Below are 20614 nucleotides of genomic sequence, written 5' to 3'. Positions count from 1 at the left end.
CGACGTCAGGACCTGCTCCTCAGGCCCTGCCCTGCTTCCTACGCAATTACGTCGGTGCAGGCCGCTGTCCATGGTCCTGCACAGCTCCTGCACTCTCTTCCTAGGCGTGCGGCCGCGTCTTCCTTCAAGATTTAAAGGGCCAGATACAGGAAGTGTCTTGGCCCCACCTTGGTGACTGTTTCCTGTACCAGCCCTATAAAGGGCTGCTCCGTCAGTTGTTCCTGGCCTTGCATCGTGGTGTCTTCACTCTGGAGGCTCCTGCCTGCCAGAGCCTGTGTAAGGTCTTCTTGTCTTGTGGAGCTCCTCATCGTGATGTCTTCTCGTCATGCCATGTCATGTCTTCGTGCCTGAGGTCCTCGTCCAGGTGTCCTGATCTTCTACGTCCTAGTGTTCCTGCCTTCCTGGATGTTCAATCCTATGTCCCGTCTTCGCTCTCGAGCCTTCTGGTCCAGTAGGCCGGGGGTCCCTCAGATGCAGTACTCCTGTGTGGACTAGCCTGCTGGTGGACGGTTGTCCTGTGCTCCTGAGCCGTCATGTCCCGGATGTTTGTTCCTGCGCTGTCCCGTTCTCCTCGTGGTCCGTGACCAGTCTGCAAGGGCTGCGTAGGGCGCGTAGTGGACAGGGTGGTCCGCGACTCAGTCCCACGGGTGGCCTGAGTAGGGCGCCCTGAGAGACAGTGCCAATGTCCGCCTTCCTTGCTTCTCGTCTCGTCTGTATCCCAAGTTCCTTGTTGTGTCTGCACTTCAGCCTCATGTTTCTGATGTCGTTGCATCGACCCTGGTCCGGGATGCCGTCGCATCGACCACTGGTCCGTGATGTCTTTGCATCAGCCTTGGTGTCAAGTCTCGTCTGCGATGCCGTTGCATCGATCCTGGTGTCACGTCTTCAGCCCAAGTCTTCGTGCCATGTGATGCCGTCGCATCAACCCAAGTCTTCGTGCCATGTGATGCCGTTGCATCAATCTTCATAGTCTTGTCTTTGTGTCAAGGTCCGTCTGCCCTCAACCTCAGGCCAGGCCTGCTGCTCCATGCTGCTCGCAGCAGGTCCGAAAGGGCTCGGAATGGTCGGAGGACCATTCAACTTCCAACATCCTCGGATGTTGGCCAAGGGAGCTTGCCGGCCTGGCAGAGGGTAGACCGTCAGCCATGCGGAGCCATCGTCAACCCTTGGCTTGGCCTGGAAGGTCTGGGTCGGGCTGAGGCCCATGGGCACACGAAAAACACCAGTTCTCAACAGAATGCAAGGCCTTTCGAGGCCGTTCACAACACACATGTTTATTAACTCCTTCAAAAAAGTGAAGCAGATTTGTGAGGCAAGACTTGCCTTGGGTAAAGCCATGTTGACTTTGTTCCATTAAACCATGTCTTTCTATATGTTCTGTGATTTTGATGTTTAGAACACTTTCCACTATTTTTCCTGGCACTGAAGTCAGGCTAACCGGTCTGTAGTTTCCCGGATCTCCCCTGTAGCCCTTTTTAAATATTGAGGTTACATTTGCTATCCTCTAGTCTTCAGGTACAATGGATGATTTTAATGATAAGTTACAAATTTTTATTAATAGGTCTGAAATTTCATTTTTTAGTTCCTTCAGAACTCTGGGGTGTATACCATCCGGTCCAGGTGATTTACTACTCTTCCGTTTTTTTGTCAATCAGGTCTACCACATCTTCAAGGTTCACCGTGATTTGATTCAGTCCATCTGAATCATTACCCATGAAAACCTTCTCCAGTACGGGTACCTCCCCAACATCCTCTTCAGTAAACACCGAAGCAAAGAAATAATTTAATCTTTCCGCGATGGCCTTATCTTCTCTAAGTGCCCCTTTAACCCCTCGATCATATAACGGTCCAACTGACTCCCTCACAGGCTTTCTGCTTTGGATATATTTAAATGTTTTTATTGTGAGTTTTTGCCTTTACGGCTAACTTCTTTTCAAATTCTCTCTTAGCTTGTCTTATCAATGTCTTACATTTAACTTGCCAACGTTTATGCTTTATCCTAATTTCTTCTGTTGGATCCTTCTTCCAATTTTTGAATGAAGATCTTTTGGCTAAAATAGCTTCTTTTACCTCCCCTTTTAACCATGCCAGTAATCGTTTTGCCTTCTTTCCACCTTCTTAATGTGTGGAATACATCTGGATTGTGCTTCTAGAATGGTATTTTTTAACAATGACCACGCATCTTGCACACTTTTTACTTTTGTAGCTGCTCCTTTCAGTTTTTTTCTAACTGAATTTTTCTAACAATTTTTCTCATTTTATCAAAGTTTCCCTTTTGAAAGTTTAGCACAAGAGCTGTGGATTTGCACACTGTTCCTCTTCCAGTCATTAAATCAAATTTGATCATATTATGATCACTATTGCCAACCGGCCCCACCACCGTTACCTCTCTCACCAAGTCCTGTGCTCCACTGAGAATTAGGTCTAAAATTGCTCCCTCTCTCGTCGGTTCCTCGCAATTGCTCCATAAAGCTATCATTTATTCCATCCAGGAACGTTATCTCTCTAGCATGTCCCGATGATACATTTACCCAGTCAATATTGGGGTAATTGAATTCTCCCATTACCGCACTACCAATTTGGTTAGCTTCCCTAATTTCTCTTAGCATTTCACTGTCCGTCTCATCATCTTGACCAGGTGGACGGTAGTATACTCCTATCACTATAGTCTTCCCCAACACACAAGGGATTTCTACCCATAAAGATTCAATTTTGTGTCTCATGCAGAATGTTTATCCTGTTGGACTCTATGCCATCCCGGACAAAAAAGACACTAGTAGAGACTGCGTCCTGGACGCTAACTCGCAGTTGTTTTTGCATTGCTGGTATACAATCACTGTTTACTGGATGATACTACATCACTATTTTATTCATGACGTTGGAGTGTTTGAGCCCCTGAGGCAGCAGCTGTTGTGCTGCGAAACTCGGCCTGAGTCGGGCAATTTTTATGAATACGTCTCTACTTCAATAAAAGGTTTGAAAAAGATCAAGGCATCTATCCTTTTGTGTTTACCCGATGGCTATCATAGATCGCCTACCTCTTTGTTTTCTTGGACCATCCCGGACATAAAGCGCCACACCATCTCCCGGGTGCTCCTCTCTGTCATTGCGATATAATTTGTACCCCGATATAGCACTGTCCCATTGCTTATCCTCTTTCCACCATGTCTCTGAGATGTCAATTAAGTCTATGTCATCATTCAATGCTACAACAAACGTACTCTCTCCTATAAATGAAATACTTATAAACTAATTTACTTGTGCAAAAAAATTATTATTAATAATTTAATCATGAAAAATAATTTTTCATGATTAAATTATTAATAATAATTTTTTTGCACAAGTAAATTAGTTTATAAGTATTTCATTTATAGGAGAGAGTACGTTTGTTGTGAGATAGAATTCTCATCCTAAGCGGAGAAGAGTGTAGATCATTCAATGCTATACATTCTAATTCTCCCATCTTACTTCTTAGCATACAAACATTTCAAAGTTTGTTTTTTATTTGTATTTTCATTCTGCTTTTTAATTGATAGGGATAAGCTAGAATTTTTTAGCTCAGGTGAGTTTTTAGTTACAGGCACTTGGACTACTTTTCTTATTATTGGAACCTCACTGTCGGGATGCCCTAATTCTAATGCATCATTAGTATCCTTTGAAGATACCTCTCTCCGAACCATGCACTGCTGAGCGACTGTCTGCTTTCCCCTTTGTTCTAGTTTAAAAGCTGCTCTATCTCCTTTTTAAAGGTTAGCGCCAGCAGACTGGTTCCACCCTGGTTAAGATGGAGCCCATCCCTTTGGAAGAGACTCCCCCTTTCCCAAAAGGTTCCCCAGTTCCTAACAAAACTGAATCCCTCTTCCTTGCATCATCGTCACATCCACGCATTGAGACTCCGGAGCTCTGCCTGCCTCTGGTGACCTGCACGTGGAACAGGGAGCATTTCAGAGAATGCTACCCTGGAGGTTCTGGATTTAAGCTTTCTACCTAAGAGCCTAAATTTGGCTTCCAGAACCTCCCTCCCACATTTTCCTATGTCGTTTGGTGCCCACATGTACCACGACAGCCGGCTCCTCCCCAGCACTGTCTAAAATCCTATCTAGGTGATGCGTGAGGTCCGCCACCTTCACACCAAGTAGGCATGTTACCAGGTGATCCTCACGCCCACCAGCCACCCAGCTATCTTCATTCCTAATAATCGAATCACCAACTATGATTGCTGACCTAACCCTTCCCTCCTGGGCAGTAGGCCTTGGGGAGATATCCTCAGTGTGAAAGGACAATGCATCACCTAAAGAGCAGGTCCTTGCTACAGGATCCTTTCCTGCTGCACCCGGTTGATGCTCTCCCATCATGAGACCTTCTTCCTCCAAGGCAGCACCAGGGCTGCCAGTCTGAAGTTGGGACTTGGCTACTATGTCCCTGAAGGTCTCATCTATATACCTCTCTGTCTGCCTCAGCTCCTCCAGGTCTGCCACTCTAGCCTCCAGAGATCGGACTCGTTCTCTGAGAGCCAGGAGCTCTTTGCATCGCATGCACATGTACAACTTCTCACCGGTGGGTAAAAAGTCATACATGTGACACTCTATGCAAAAGACTGGGAAGCCCCCCTCTTGCTGCTGGACTGCTGCCTTCATCTCAATTTTGATCAGTTCCTAGTTAAGTTTTAGGTTGCTATGGGAGTAGGAATGTGTCTAATGTCCTTTAAATGTATTAGTGAATTCACTATATGTCTGGTAGTGGCCTACCTGGGTCTGATCGAATTCTCAATAAAGTTTTTGTTGATTTTTTTTTTTTTTTTTTTTGTGAAAGTGGCACCTGCCTATAAATTAAAGGATGAGCTAGGGGTGGGTTGGGAAATACGAACAGTCTAACTTCAGTTAGTCAGCCAGAGTGATTCACTGCTCTCTTGATTAACAAATGTAGGTACCTATTCAAACCCAATCACACTACCACAACACCATTCCAAGGTTAGTAACTTAGCTGAACTTTTCAACCTTTTTACTTAGGTATATACTGCTCCTAGCTTATTTCTAGCTTCTGGCTACTATTTTTTTTTGGGGGGGGGGGGGGGGGGGTTAAATACAAACACTCAGTTTGTATTAAATACAAAACACTCAGTTCTGCAGACTTTTAAAAATAAACACACTACCTACTGCTTACTAGCTACCTTATTGACTATTTAAAAATACAAACAGTCTAACTTGTTTATTCACTGCCTGACTATTAAAGGCACACACACACAAACACACTAAATAATATTCCCAAATAGTTCACTTTGCCCCAATACTTTTAAAAAAGACAATGTCCCAAGCAAAAACTTACTGATTCCTTTCAGCCACCAGCAAGGTGATCCTCTCCTCTCAGTGTTCCTCCCCTCACACACACACACACACACCCCTGCATTCAGGAATGCCTCCCATCCTCCCCTCACACACACACACACACACACTGCATTCAGGAATGCCTCCCATCCTCCCCTCACACACTGCATTCAGGAATGCCTCCCATCCTCTCCTCACATACACCCCTGCATTCAGGAATGCCTCCCCTCACACACACACACTGCATTCAGGAATGCCTCTCATATCCTCCCCTCACACACGCCCTGCATTCAGGAGTGCCTCCCATCCTCCCCTCACACACACACACTGGATTCAGGCGTGCCTCCCATCCTCCCCTCACACACATAGAATGTTCAGGCGTGCCTCCCATCCTCCCCCTCACACACATCCTGCATTCAGGAATGCCTCCCATCCTCCCCTCACACACACACACTGGATTCAGGCGTGCCTCCCATCCTCCCCTCACACACATAGAATGTTCAGGCGTGCCTCCCATCCTCCCTCTCACACACACCCTGCATTCAGGAATGCCTCCCATCCTCCCCTCATACACACACTGCATTCAGGCGTGCCTCCCATCCTCCCCTCACACACACACACACACTGCATTCAGGCGTGCCTCCCATCCTCCCCTCACACACACCCTGCATTCAGGAATGCCTCCCATCCTCCCCTCACACACACAAACTGCATTCAGGCGTGCCTCCCATCCTCCCCTCACACACACACACACACAAACTGCATTCTGGCGTGCCTCCCATCCTCCCCTCACACACACCCCTGCATTCAGGTGTGCCTCCCATCCTCCCCTAACACACAGAGAATGTTCAGGGGTGCCTCCCATCCTCCACTCACACACACACTGCATTCAGGAATGCCTCCTATCCTCCCCTCACACACTCACACTGCATTCAGGAATGCCTCCCATCCTCCCCTCACACACACACACTGCATTCAGGAATGCCTCCCATCCTCCCCTCACACACACACTGCATTCAGGAATGCCTCCTTATCCTCCCCTCGCACACACACACTGCATTCAGGAATGCCTCCCATCCTCCCCTCACACACACACACTGCATTCAGGAATGCCTCCTTATCCTCCCCTCGCACACACACACTGTATTCAGGAATGCCTCCTATCCTCCCCTCACACACACACACTCTGCATTCAGGAATGCCTCCCATCCTCCCCCTCAGACACTGCATTCAGGAATGCCTCCTATCCTCCCCTCGCACACACACACTGTATTCAGGAATGCCTCCTATCCTCCCCTCACACACACACACTCTGCATTCAGGAATGCCTCCCATCCTCCCCTCAGACACTGCATTCAGGAATGCCTCCTATCCTCCCCTCAGACACACACACTCTGCATTCAGGAATGCCTCCCATCCTCCCCTCACACACACACTGCATTCAGGAATGCCTCCTTATCCTCCCCTCGCACACACACACTGTATTCAGGAATGCCTCCTATCCTCCCCTCACACACACACACACTCTGCATTCAGGAATGCCTCCCATCCTCCCCTCAGACACTGCATTCAGGAATGCCTCCTATCCTCCCCTCAGACACACACACTCTGCATTCAGGAATGCCTCCCATCCTCCCCTCACACACACACTGCATTCAGGAATGCATCCCATCCTCCCCTCACACACATAGAATGTTCAGGCGTGCCTCCCATCCTCCCCTCACACACACACACTGCATTCAGGAATGCCTCCTATCCTCCCCTCACACACACACACACACACACACACACACTGCATTCAGGAATGCCTCCCATCCTCCCCTCACACACACACACACACACACACTGCATTCAGGAATGCATCCCATCCTCCCCTCACACACACACTGCATTCAGGAATGCATCCCATCCTCCCCTCACACACACCCCTGCATTCAGGAATGCATCCCATCCTCCCCTCACACACATAGAATGTTCAGGCGTGCCTCCCATCCTCCCCTCACACACACACACACACACACAAACCGCATTCAGGCGTGCCTCCCATCCTCCCCTCACACACACCCCTGCATTCAGGCGTGCCTCCCATCCTCCCCTCACACACATAGAATGTTCAGGAGTGCCTCCCATCCTCCCCCTCACACACACACACCGTGCATTCAGGAATGCCTCCCATCCTCCCCTCACACACACACACACTGCATTCAGGCGTGCCTCCCATCCTCCCCTCACACACATAGAATGTTCAGGCGTGCCTCCCATCCTCCCCTCACACACACCCTGCATTCAGGAATGCCTCCCATCCTCCCCTCACACACACACACTGCATTCAGGCGTGCCTCCCATCCTCCCCTCACACACACACACTGCATTCAGGAATGCCTCCCATCCTCCCCTCACACACACACACTGCATTCAGGAATGCCTCCCATCCTCCCCTCACACACATAGAAAGTTCAGGCGTGCCTCCCATCCTCCCCTCACACACACACACACTGCATTCAGGAATGCTTCCCATCCTCCCCTCACACACACACACACACTGCATTCAGGAATGCTTCCTATCCTCCCCTCACACACACACACTGCATTCAGGAATGCCTCCTATCCTCCCCTCACACACACACACTGCATTCAGGAATGCCTCCCATCCTCCCCTCACACACACACACACTGCATTCAGGAATGCCTCCTATCCTCCCCTCACACACACACACTGCATTCAGGAATGCCTCCTATCCTCCCCTCACACACACACACTCTGCATTCAGGAATGCCTCCCATCCTCCCCTCAGACACTGCATTCAGGAATGCCTCCTATCCTCCCCTCGCACACACACACTGTATTCAGGAATGCCTCCTATCCTCCCCTCACACACACACACTCTGCATTCAGGAATGCCTCCCATCCTCCCCTCAGACACTGCATTCAGGAATGCCTCCTATCCTCCCCTCAGACACACACACTCTGCATTCAGGAATGCCTCCCATCCTCCCCTCACACACACACTGCATTCAGGAATGCCTCCTTATCCTCCCCTCGCACAAACACACTGTATTCAGGAATGCCTCCTATCCTCCCCTCACACACACACACTCTGCATTCAGGAATGCCTCCCATCCTCCCCTCAGACACTGCATTCAGGAATGCCTCCTATCCTCCCCTCAGACACACACACTCTGCATTCAGGAATGCCTCCCATCCTCCCCTCACACACACACTGCATTCAGGAATGCATCCCATCCTCCCCTCACACACATAGAATGTTCAGGCGTGCCTCCCATCCTCCCCTCACACACACACACTGCATTCAGGAATGCCTCCTATCCTCCCCTCACACACACACACACACACACACTGCATTCAGGAATGCCTCCCATCCTCCCCTCACACACACACACACACACACACACTGCATTCAGGAATGCATCCCATCCTCCCCTCACACACACACTGCATTCAGGAATGCATCCCATCCTCCCCTCACACACACCCCTGCATTCAGGAATGCATCCCATCCTCCCCTCACACACATAGAATGTTCAGGCGTGCCTCCCATCCTCCCCTCACACACACACTGCATTCAGGAATGCCTCCTATCCTCCCCTCACACACACTGCATTCAGGAATGCCTCCCATCCTCCCCTCACACACATAGAATGTTCAGGCGTGCCTCCCATCCTCCCCTCACACACATAGAATGTTCAGGCGTGCCTCCCATCCTCCCCTCACACACACACACACACAAACCGCATTCAGGCGTGCCTCCCATCCTCCCCTCACACACACCCCTGCATTCAGGCGTGCCTCCCATCCTCCCCTCACACACATAGAATGTTCAGGAGTGCCTCCCATCCTCCCCCTCACACACACACACCGTGCATTCAGGAATGCCTCCCATCCTCCCCTCACACACACACACACTGCATTCAGGCGTGCCTCCCATCCTCCCCTCACACACATAGAATGTTCAGGCGTGCCTCCCATCCTCCCCTCACACACACCCTGCATTCAGGAATGCCTCCCATCCTCCCCTCACACACACAAACTGCATTCAGGCGTGCCTCCCATCCTCCCCTCACACACACACACTGCATTCAGGAATGCCTCCCATCCTCCCCTCACACACACACACTGCATTCAGGAATGCCTCCCATCCTCCCCTCACACACATAGAAAGTTCAGGCGTGCCTCCCATCCTCCCCTCACACACACACACACTGCATTCAGGAATGCTTCCCATCCTCCCCTCACACACACACACACACTGCATTCAGGAATGCTTCCTATCCTCCCCTCACACACACACACTGCATTCAGGAATGCCTCCTATCCTCCCCTCACACACACACACTGCATTCAGGAATGCCTCCCATCCTCCCCTCACACACACACACACTGCATTCAGGAATGCCTCCTATCCTCCCCTCACACACACACACACACACTGCATTCAGGAATGCCTCCTATCCTCCCCTCACACACACTGCATTCAGGAATGCCTCCTATCCTCCCCTCACACACACACACTGCATTCAGGAATGCATCCCATCCTCCCCTCACACACACACACTGCATTCAGGAATGCCTCCTATCCTCCCCTCTCACACACACACACACACACACACTGCATTCAGGAATGCATCCCATCCTCCCCTCACACACACACACACACTGCATTCAGGAATGCATCCCATCCTCCCCTCACACACAAAGAATGTTCAGGCGTGCCTCCCATCCTCCCCTCACACACATAGAATGTTCAGGAATGCATCCCATCCTCCCCTCACACACACACACACACTGCATTCAGGAATGCATCCCATCCTCCCCTCTCACACAAAGAATGTTCAGGCGTGCCTCCCATCCCCATTCACTGCATTCAGGAAGACCTCTTTCCCCTTGAAATACACACTCCATTCTCTCCTATTATAATCATTAACAGGCTAATTTGAAAACAAGCATGTGTGTCTCCAAATGTGCGTATCGGCGCGCGGAGATTCACTGCAATTTAAAATCATGCACGCACTTACGCACGAATATTTTAAAATACACCTCTAGTCCTTTAGTATGCGCCTAATCTTAAGAGATTACTCGAAAAAACGTACTTCATGGGTATTTCCTAGGACTTTGCCAGATTTTACGTATGTATGCAGGCGGATTTTAAAACATGCTTGCTTGAGGGACAACTCAGTTTTCCCAATTAGTCCACCAGTTTACCCAGTTAACATCGAGGTCTTGAAGAACTCTCTGTTCTTCAACCTGCACATAACCCAGCTGACCCAGATCCTTCATTCTGTCCAAAAGCCCTAAACCTCAAGATCTTCAGATTTGCTCCTCATCTGGAGCAGCAGTAAAGTTATTTAGATAAAAAGCAGACATGCGCCGCATTCTCCAGTTTTAAATATGCAGGTACGTGTGCAATTGTTGGCTCTGCCCTGAAACGTCCATGCCCTGCCCCTTTTATGCCCTTATTTTTTACATGCTTACAGGTACATATGCACATACTTCACGGCTTTTTAAAATCCTCATTGCTCGTGCACGGCCCACATATGCCTTTTTAACATCAACCTGTGTCCAAGAATTTCCCACTTCCCTCACACCCTGCAAAGAGGAATATTTACCTTATATATATGCTGCACTGACGCCAGGAAACATTTCTGATTCTTTATTCACATGCTCTGCCAGTAGGAACCTCTCACTCCAACACATATATATGCTTTGCTGGGTCATGCACCTGCTTATACACCACAGAATGTTGCCCTCTCCATATTCCTCACCCCCCCCAACTGCATGACCCTCCTTTCCACATATGCTGTACCAAGGCAAGACCTATCTCACCATTTCCTTTCTGCACGCTGCGCTTCAGTTGGTTAACACCTTCCCTTATACACACACTGGGCCAAGACCAGGGGATGTCCTCCTGATTCCTCACCTCTTGTGCAGAGAGGAAGTGAATGTGCAAAAGTTTCCTCTCACTATCAACTAGCGGTAAGAAGGTTATTGTTACATCGTCATCCGTGTTGAGGTTAGCACCAGCGCCTCGATTGTCAAATCCATCATTCTCCATGGCAACCAGAGCAGAGAAATGGCCCCTTGTGTATCCCAAAGCAATGGGACTCTTCCAGCAAAAGGTCTGTTCCCAAAGTAGCGGCAAATAGACACCTGTTAAAGCAGAAGTGGAAAAAGCACATGACATCTGCTCATAAATGATCGATATCTACATAAGAATATAAGATTTGCCATATTGGGTCAGACCAAAAGGTTCATCAAGCCCAGTATCCCATTTCCCAATAGTGGTCAATCCAGATCACAAGTACCTGGCAGGATCTCAAGGGGGTAGAGAAGAATCCAAGCTGCTTACCCCAAGAATAAGCAGTGGATTTCTGCAACTCTACCTTAATAATGGTTAATGGACTTTTCCTAACATTTTTTTTTAGAACTAATTTCTATAATATTAAATTTGACTCTTCATTACTTCCTAAAAATATTTATAACATAATCAGTCAAAAATACAAAATGACAAACAACTTTACAAAACATTTATAGATGAAATTATTGCCAATTTTTCTATAGATGTTATTACAACTTTCCAAATCTCACGTACAATAACTCTGTATCCAATAACCAATTTAAACTCAATTACAACCCACCTTAATTCCCCTAAAATCACACACACACACCACTATACTTCTTCATGTGAATCATCCAAAGATGCTTCCACATGAACTAAAACCACTCGATGTAACTACATAGAAAAGTACTATAATCTTTCACTGTTATTTTACCAGCACATATATATCTATTAATTTTGAACTGATGTAGTATGCACAAAACATTTTCAACAATTGTCATTCAAAAGCATAACCAATGCTAAAAAAGTTACAATATAAAGTACAATATACATGAGGACTTCTCAAATCTCTTCACTTCCACGTTTTCTCTGGCATTATACATGATAATTCAATTTTCTCTGGCATTATACATGATGATTCAATTCTCCTTATTCTTGGCATATGTAAATCTCCTGATAATCCCCACAAATCTGCTTCACTTTTTTGAAGGAGTTAATAAACATGTGGATAAAGGTGAACCGGTAGATATAGTATACTTCGATTTTCAGAAGGCGTTTGACAAAGTTCCTCATGAGAGGCTTCTAGGAAAAGTAAAAAGTCATGGGATAGGTGGCGATGTCCTTTCGTGGATTGCAAACTGGCTAAAAGACAGGAAACAGAGAGTAGGATTAAATGGGCAATTTTCTCAGTGGAAGGGAATGGACAGTGGAGTGCCTCAGGGATCTGTATTGTGACCCTTACTTTTCAATATATTTATAAATGATCTGGAAAGAAATACGACGAGTGAGATAATCAAATTTGCAGATGACACAAAATTGTTCAGAGTAGTTAAATCACAAGCAGATTGTGATAAATTGCAGGAAGACCTTGTGAGACTGGAAAATTGGGCATCCAAATGGCAGATGAAATTTAATGTGGATAAGTGCAAGGTGATGCATATAGGGAAAAATAACCCATGCTATAATTACACAATGTTGGGTTCCATATTAGGTGCTACAACCCAAGAAAGAGATCTAGGTGTCATAGTGGATAACACATTGAAATCGTCGGTACAGTGTGCTGCGGCAGTCAAAAAAGCGAACAGAATGTTGGGAATTATTAGAAAGGGAATGGTGAATAAAACGGAAAATGTCATAATGCCTCTGTATCGCTCCATGGTGAGACCGCACCTTGAATACTGTGTACAGTTCTGGTCACCGCATCTCAAAAAAGATATAATTGCGATGGAGAAGGTACAGAGAAGGGCTACCAAAATGATAAGGGGAATGGAACAACTCCCCTATGAGGAAAGACTAAAGAGGTTAGGACTTTTCAGCTTGGAGAAGAGACGACTGAGGGGGGATATGATAGAGGTGTTTAAAATCATGAGAGGTCTAGAACGGGTAGATGTGAATCAGTTATTTACTCTTTCGGATAGTAGAAAGATTAGGGGGCACTCCATGAAGTTAGCATGGGGCACATTTACAACTAATCGGAGAAAGTTCTTTTTTACTCAATGCACAATTAAACTCTGGAATTTGTTGCCAGAGGATGTGGTTAGTGCAGTTAGTATAGCTGTGTTTAAAAAAGGATTGGATAAGTTCTTGGAGGAGAAGTCCATTACCTGCTATTAAGTTCACTTAGAGAATAGCCACTGCCATTAGCAATGGTTACATGGAATAGACTTAGTTTTTGGGTACTTGCCAGGTTCTTATGGCCTGGATTGGCCACTGTTGGAAACAGGATGCTGGGCTTGATGGACCCTTGGTCTGACCCAGTATGGCATTTTCTTATGTTCTTATGTTCATGATTAGTCTATGAATACTAATTCTCAACCACCTACACAATCTCTATCTGATCATACCAACCTTATTTTACTTTCGAAAATATCTGCCAGTCTTAAATTGAAGTAATCATTCCTTGTTGATTTATCATTCCTTAAATGAAATTGTTCTCCATCCCAGCTTATGTGGGATAGATAGCTGTTTTTCTGAGATTTGTTGGCGACATTTAAGGAATATTCGTCCAACAAGGAATGATTACTTCAATTCATGATTGGCACATATTTTCGAAAGTAAAATAAAGGATACTGCCCCCTAAGGAAGTCCGAAACTCTGAGACAAGGGTCTCATGTTCGAGAGCAAAGGTTTATTTATGATTTGGGCACATTGATACCCAATAGTCAGGTGGAATGGGCCGCATTTATGTAGGTCACTTTAAGATGACCATTTTTCTCTAATTTTCTCTTTTTGATTCTGATTGCTGAAGATGTATTAGGGAGTGCTAACGTATTTTAGTGTCAGACCGCTGACGTCATGGAATCGATAGTGATACAGGAATGGGGTAACACAATAGCGTTTTTTTCTGGTCAGTATTTTAAAGTTTTTTTCACTTGCGTGTACGTTTTTGGTGTTATGTCTTTCGAGATATTGAGACAGTTGGTTAAGTTTTTTGATATTAGTCTATAATTCCATTTTTGTAGAGATTTGTTGGCAACATAAGATGGGATGGAGAACAATTTCGTTTAAGGAATGAGAAGAAGGGATTGTAAAGCTGAGCAGATTGTAAAGCTGAGCAGTGTGAATGGGTAGACTGGATGAGGCATGTGGTCTTTATCTGTCAAATTATTCTATGTTTCTATGAAAACTTAGGGAAATGATTTGGGGATGTCAATCAAGTTTCAAAAGCAATATAGAAAGAGAAGTTACTTACCTGTAACAGTGGTTCTCCGATGGACAGTAGGATGTTAGTCCTCACATATGGGGGTAACGTCATCCCATGGAACTTTGATTTCAAAGATTCTAGAAGCTTTTAGCAAGCTCTACTGAGCATGTGTAGCTGTAGCCACCTCCCTGCCTCCCAGGCAAAAAGACCCTCAGACGATGATAAAGCTGAGACTTAAAGAATCCAATTCCATGGGAGGTGGGAGAGAGTTGTGAGGGCTGACTTCCTGATGTCCATCGGACAACCAATGTTACAGGGAAATAACTTCTCTTTTTCCGGGGACAAGTAGAATGTCAGGCCTCACATATGGAGACTCCCAAGCTACAGGTTGCTGCAGACAAAAAGGGAAAAACATGAATGCCAAAGGCACTTCAGATTTGGGTGGTGATGGGCCAACCTTATATAATCCGTTTCTGTCTCCCCCCCCCCCCCCTTTTTTTTTTCAGAGGCAGTCTGACCATTGACTGGCTACAGGAGGGAATGGAGTTCATTTCTATACTTCAAAGAGACTCCATCGTTCAGACTGTTTTAAAATATAGTTTTGCAGTAGGAACCTCTGCCAAAAACAGGGGTTCATTGTGAATGCATGGCAAAAATCCCACCTATGTGCTTCGAAACAAACAAAACTCCAGCACAAGAAGCTGTGAAGTGCTCCACTAGATCCAGGTCCTCTTGGACAAGAGAAAAGCTCAATTCACTAACCAGAGAATAGCGCATTTGCCATAGGCTTTACAGGTTTTTGGTGGCAAAAAGAAACCTGAGTCGACTTTCAAGCTGATGCAATACTGTGCACTGGCCGCAGCACATGGTTTAACATGTGAATGGATGCAAATTTTGAATGCACGTCCATAACCCCCGATGCAAAACGGAGCTTAGAGCGCCCAAAACGTGCATTCACTAAAGCGTGTAGGTAATAGCAATCATCACATGTAAATTCATGTTGATGAGACTATTAACTATTTCCCCCATGCAAAAAAATACTGTGCGCCCAACGCACACATTTTTACCCTCAAAAATTAACATCTGCCCCAAGCAGGTGTTAAGTGTTGAGGAGCCCAAAATGTTGACAGAAAAGCAGAAAATACCACTTTTCTGTACTTCTTCTGACTTAACCTGGTAATATTAAGTCAGAGGAACAGAAAAAGGAGAACGTGTAAAAAAAAAATTATTTTTTAAAGTGTGCTGGCGGTCAGGTCAGGAAAAGGGATGCTCAATTAATGAGTGTCCATTTTCCTAACCTGTGGGTGCCTGCTGCCGAGGAAGCTCTAGTGGCGCACAATTTCCCCGGTGCTTCCTTTTGACCGTGGCAGCCCATTTGCATAGGGCACCCCGGTGAGGCCAATCGGTGCATGTTAGGAGAGTGGGAACTCAATCATGAGTGCCCGTTTTCCGCGCCGATATTGCATCGGCCTGTATCTGGGACTGTAGAGCCCTCCAAGCAGATTTCTCAAAGAAGTACAACTGATTGCCTTTACAGACTTATGCACAATGTTAGTCAGTGACAAGTAATTTTATCAAGAGAAGAATATCTAGCTCTTAAAGATTTACTGAGTGATTCCAGCATAGTAGTAAAAGCAGCCGATAAAGGTGGAGCTGGGTGATTTTAGATAAACAGTCTTACAAAGATGAGGCATTGAGACAATTTTCAGATAAACATTTTTTATAAATGACTAAACTCAGATCCGACTGCGGCTCTAAAAAGGTTGAGTTGATCAGGTGTTAGATCATGCCTTTAAAAGTGGGTGGATAACCCTGAAAGAGCTTTGATTTTTACAAGTGGATTTTTCTTTGACTCCAGTATTCTACCATTTACCAAAAATCTATAAAGCTTTGGCTAAACCACCTGGACGTCCGATAATCTCTGCAAAGGGTTCATTACTCAAACCATTATCACAGTTTGTGGATGTGTTTCTCAGACCAGAGGTGCCGAAGTTCCCTTGTATATCAGGGACTCCAGCGATATTATACAGTTTCTACAAAACTATGATGGGATGCTCCAAGATGTCTCAGTTACCATAAATATAGTGTCTTTGTACACTAATATACTTCAAGATGCAGCACTGGAGGTAATCTCTGAATAATTTCTGGATAAAGAAATTATAAATGCTCGTATACCAACTCAATTTATTGTGAATTTGGTGACTTTAGCTTTAAAAGAAAACTATTCTTGTTAGATCAGGTTTACTATCAGGAGATTGGGGAAACGGTGATGGGAGCAACAATGGCTCCAAGTGAAGCAAGCCTTTATGTTAGTGCTTTCGAGACAAAGTGGTTATCACAGGCACCGTTTCACCAGCAAATTTGTTTTGGAAGAGGTTCATTGATGACAGTTTTGTGGAGAGGAGATCGGGATTCTTTTGATAATTTTTTGCAGTGGTTGAATTCCCGGGATCCCTGTTTACAATTTACTTCTAACTTTGGCAATACAAAGGTTTCCTTTCTAGACATAACAATCTCAAAAGGTTTGGACAATTGTTTCTTTTCTTCTATTTTCCAAAAGGAAACCGATCACAATATATTACTGAGTTATCAGAGTTGTCACCCTCAATGCCTGAGACACAACATCCCTTTTGGGCAATTTTTACGTTTAAGATGTCTGTGCAGGAGTATAAAAATAGAACTGGTGAGATGCATGAGTGTTTCCTCCAAAAAGGCTATCCCGCTGTGGTGGTGAATCGAGCCCTCAAACGGGTTAGATTGAAGTACAGAGAAGTACTTTTGAATACAAAAAAAGAAAAAAAATCCATTTGCAAGTTTACTTGTGTTTTGCCCTTTTCTCCTTTGATTTATAAGGGGGTGAGCAGAAGAAGAAGAAATTGGCATGTACTGCAATTACATAAGGTGTTTCATGATAAGCCACAGACTGCATATCAAACAGGTACGAATCTGAAGGAATGGGTGGTCCGCTCTTGGTTTTAGGATGAGAATGTTCCTCATTGTTTAAAGAGTTTTGATGAAAGGAACATAAACAGAGTCAAAATGAAGTGGTGATTTAATGATTTATCTACTATGGAATAACTAACATTGCCAGCTCCTGATGAAGCAGTGTTCTGCAAAACATCGGCCGTTTGTTGAGCTGATTGCGAATGATGGGTTTAAATAAAGCTTGACCCCGCTCTAAGATTGGTTCAAGAAATATCAATTCCGTGTTTGAAATACTATTTTTACATTTTAAACCGCAAATGATTAAAAGACCGGATGGCCTCCTTTTGAAAACCAGGTAGGCACGTTGTCAGGCTTGATGATGCGGCAAAAAGAATAGAAAGAAAAAAAGAAAAAATTGTTTTTGGAGGAGTTATGATGTGAGTGGCTCTTTAGTGTTAAAAATCATATTTTGGGTTTCCTTTTTGGGATAAATAATAATAGTGAGGCAGGACATGGCGCTTGGGGCGCATGTTCGGTTTGTGCCCAATCGCATTCAAACATAAGTTTACCCTTGTCTAAATTTAAAAATTTTCGACCGAAGGTTTTAAATGTGCCACATGCTAACTTCATGGAGTGCCCCCTAGTCTTTTTATTATCCGAAAGAGTAAATAACCAATTCATCTTGAATACTGTGTACAATCCTGGTCGCCACATCTCAAAAAAGCTATAATTGCGATGGAGAAGGTACAGAGAAGGGCAACCAAAATGATAAGGGGAATGGAACAGCTCCCCTATGAGGAAAGACTAAAGAGGTTACAACTTTTCAGCTTGGAGAAGAGACGGCTGAGGGAGGATATGATAGAGGTGTTTAAAATCATGAGAGGTCTAGAACGATTAGATGTGAATCAGTTATTTACTCTTTCGGATAATAGAAAGACTAGGGGGCACTCCATGAAGTTAGCATGTGGCACATTTAAAACTAATCAGAGAAAGTTCTTTTTTACTCAACGCACAATTAAGCTCTGGAATTTGTTGCCAGGGGATGTGGTAGTGCAGTTAGTGTAGCTGTGTTTTAAAAAAGTGTGTGTGTGTGTGAAGGGGAATGGGAGGCATTCCTGAATGCAGTGTGTGTGTGTGTGAAGGGGGGATGGGAGGCATTCCTGAATGCAGTGTGTGTGTGTGTGAAATGGAGATGGGAGGCATTTCTGAATGCAGAGTGTGTGTGTGTGTGTGTGTGAAGAGGGGATGGGAGGCATTTCTGAATGCAGAGTGTGTGTGTGTGTGAAGAGGGGATGGGAGGCATTCCTGAATGCAGTGTGTGAGAAGAGGGGATGGGAGGCATTCCTGAATGCAGTGTGTGTGAAGAGGGGATGGGAGGCATTCCTGAATGCAGTGTGTGTGAAGAGGGGATGGGAGGCATTCCTGAATGCAGTGTGTGAGAAGAGGGGATGGGAGGCATTCCTGAATGCAGTGTGTGTGAAGAGGGGATGGGAGGCATTCCTGAATGCAGTGTGTGAGAAGAGGGGATGGGAGGCATTCCTGAATGCAGTGTGTGAGAAGAGGGGATGGGAGGCATTCCTGAATGCTGTGTGTGTGTGTGTGTGTGTGTGTGAGAAGAGGGGATGGGAGGCATTCCTAAATGCAGTGTGTGAAGAGAACATAAGAACATAAGAAATTGCCATGCTGGGTCAGACCAAGGGTCCATCAAGCCCAGCATCCTGTTTCCAACAGAGGCCAAAAACCAGGCCACAAGAACCTGGCAATTACCCAAACACTAAGAAGAACCCATGCTACTGATGCAATTAATAGTAGCAGTGGCTATTCCCTAAGTATAATTGATTAATAGCCATTAATGGACTTCTCCTCCAAGAACTTATCCAAACCTTTTTTGAACCCAGCTACACTAACTACCTTCTCTGGCAACAAATTCCAGAGCTTTACTGTGCATTGAGTGAAAAAGAATTTTCTCCGATTAGTCTTAAATGTGTTACTTGCTAACTTCATGGAATGCCCCCTAGTCCTTCTATTATTCGAAAGTGTAAATAACCGAGTCACATCTACTCGTTCAAGACCTCTCATGATCTTAAAGACCTCTATCATATCCCCCCTCAGCCGTCTCTTCTCCAAGCTGAACAGCCCTAACCTCTTCAGCCTTTCCTCATAGGGGAGCTGTTCCATCCCCTTTATCATTTTGGTTGCCCTTCTCTGTACCTTCTCCATCGCAACTATATCTTTTTTGAGATGCGGCGACCAGAATTGTACACAGTATTCAAGGTGCGGTCTCACCATGGAGCGATACAGAGGCATTATGACATTTTCCGTTCTATTAACCATTCCCTTCCTAATAATTCCTAACATTCTATTTGCTTTTTTGACTGCTGCAGCACACTGAGCCGACGATTTTAAAGTATTATCCACTATGATGCCTAGATCTTTTTCCTGGGTGGTAGCTCCTAACATGGAACCTAACATCGTGTAACTACAGCAAGGGTTATTTTTCCCTATGTGCAACACCTTGCACTTGTCCACATTAAATTTCATCTGCCATTTGGATGCCCAATCTTCCAGTCTTGCAAGGTCCTCCTGTAAAGTATCAGTCTGCCTGTGATTTAGCTACTCTGAATAATTTTGTATCATCCGCAAATTTGATAACCTCACTCGTCGTATTCCTTTCCAGATCATTTATATATATATATATATATATATATATATTGAAAAGCACCGGTCCCAATACAGATCCCTGAGGTACTCCACTGTTTACCCTTTTCCACTGAGAATATTGACCATTTGATCCTACTCTCTGTTTCCTGTCTTTTAACCAGTTTGTAATCCACGAAAGGACATCGCCTCCTATCCCATGACTTTTTAGTTTTCGTAGAAGCCTCTCATGAGGAACTTTGTCAAACGCCTTCTGAAAATCCAAATATACTACATCTACCGGTTCACCTTTATCCACATGTTTATTAACCCCTCCAAAAAAATGAAGCAGATTTGTTAGGCAAGACTTCCCTTGGGTAAATCCATGTTGACTGTGTCCCATTAAATCATGTCTTTCTATATGCTCTACAATTTTGATCTTGAGAATAGTTTCCACTATTTTTCCCGGCACTGAAGTCAGGCTCACTGGTCTATAATTACCCGGATCG

The 20614-nt window shown here is 45.3% G+C and overlaps 1 protein-coding gene across 3 annotated transcripts in view; it reads right to left on the bottom strand.

Moving 5' to 3' along the window:
* The window catches only part of ZRANB1 (zinc finger RANBP2-type containing 1), a 309172-nt gene that overhangs the window by 11751 nt on the left and 276807 nt on the right, over positions 1-20614 (bottom strand). For all 3 annotated transcript variants that reach the window (XM_029610613.1, XM_029610615.1, XM_029610614.1), the window contains one exon: positions 11261-11490. In XM_029610613.1, the coding sequence (XP_029466473.1) occupies positions 11261-11490 (230 nt within the window). The remainder of the gene's footprint in view (positions 1-11260; positions 11491-20614) is intronic.

The sequence above is a fragment of the Rhinatrema bivittatum genome, chromosome 7 (genome assembly GCF_901001135.1).
Source record: "Rhinatrema bivittatum chromosome 7, aRhiBiv1.1, whole genome shotgun sequence".
Classification (NCBI taxonomy): Eukaryota; Metazoa; Chordata; class Amphibia; order Gymnophiona; family Rhinatrematidae; genus Rhinatrema; species Rhinatrema bivittatum.
The sequence above is the reverse complement of the archived record's forward strand: the minus strand, read 5'-3'. Positions and strand labels throughout refer to the sequence as shown.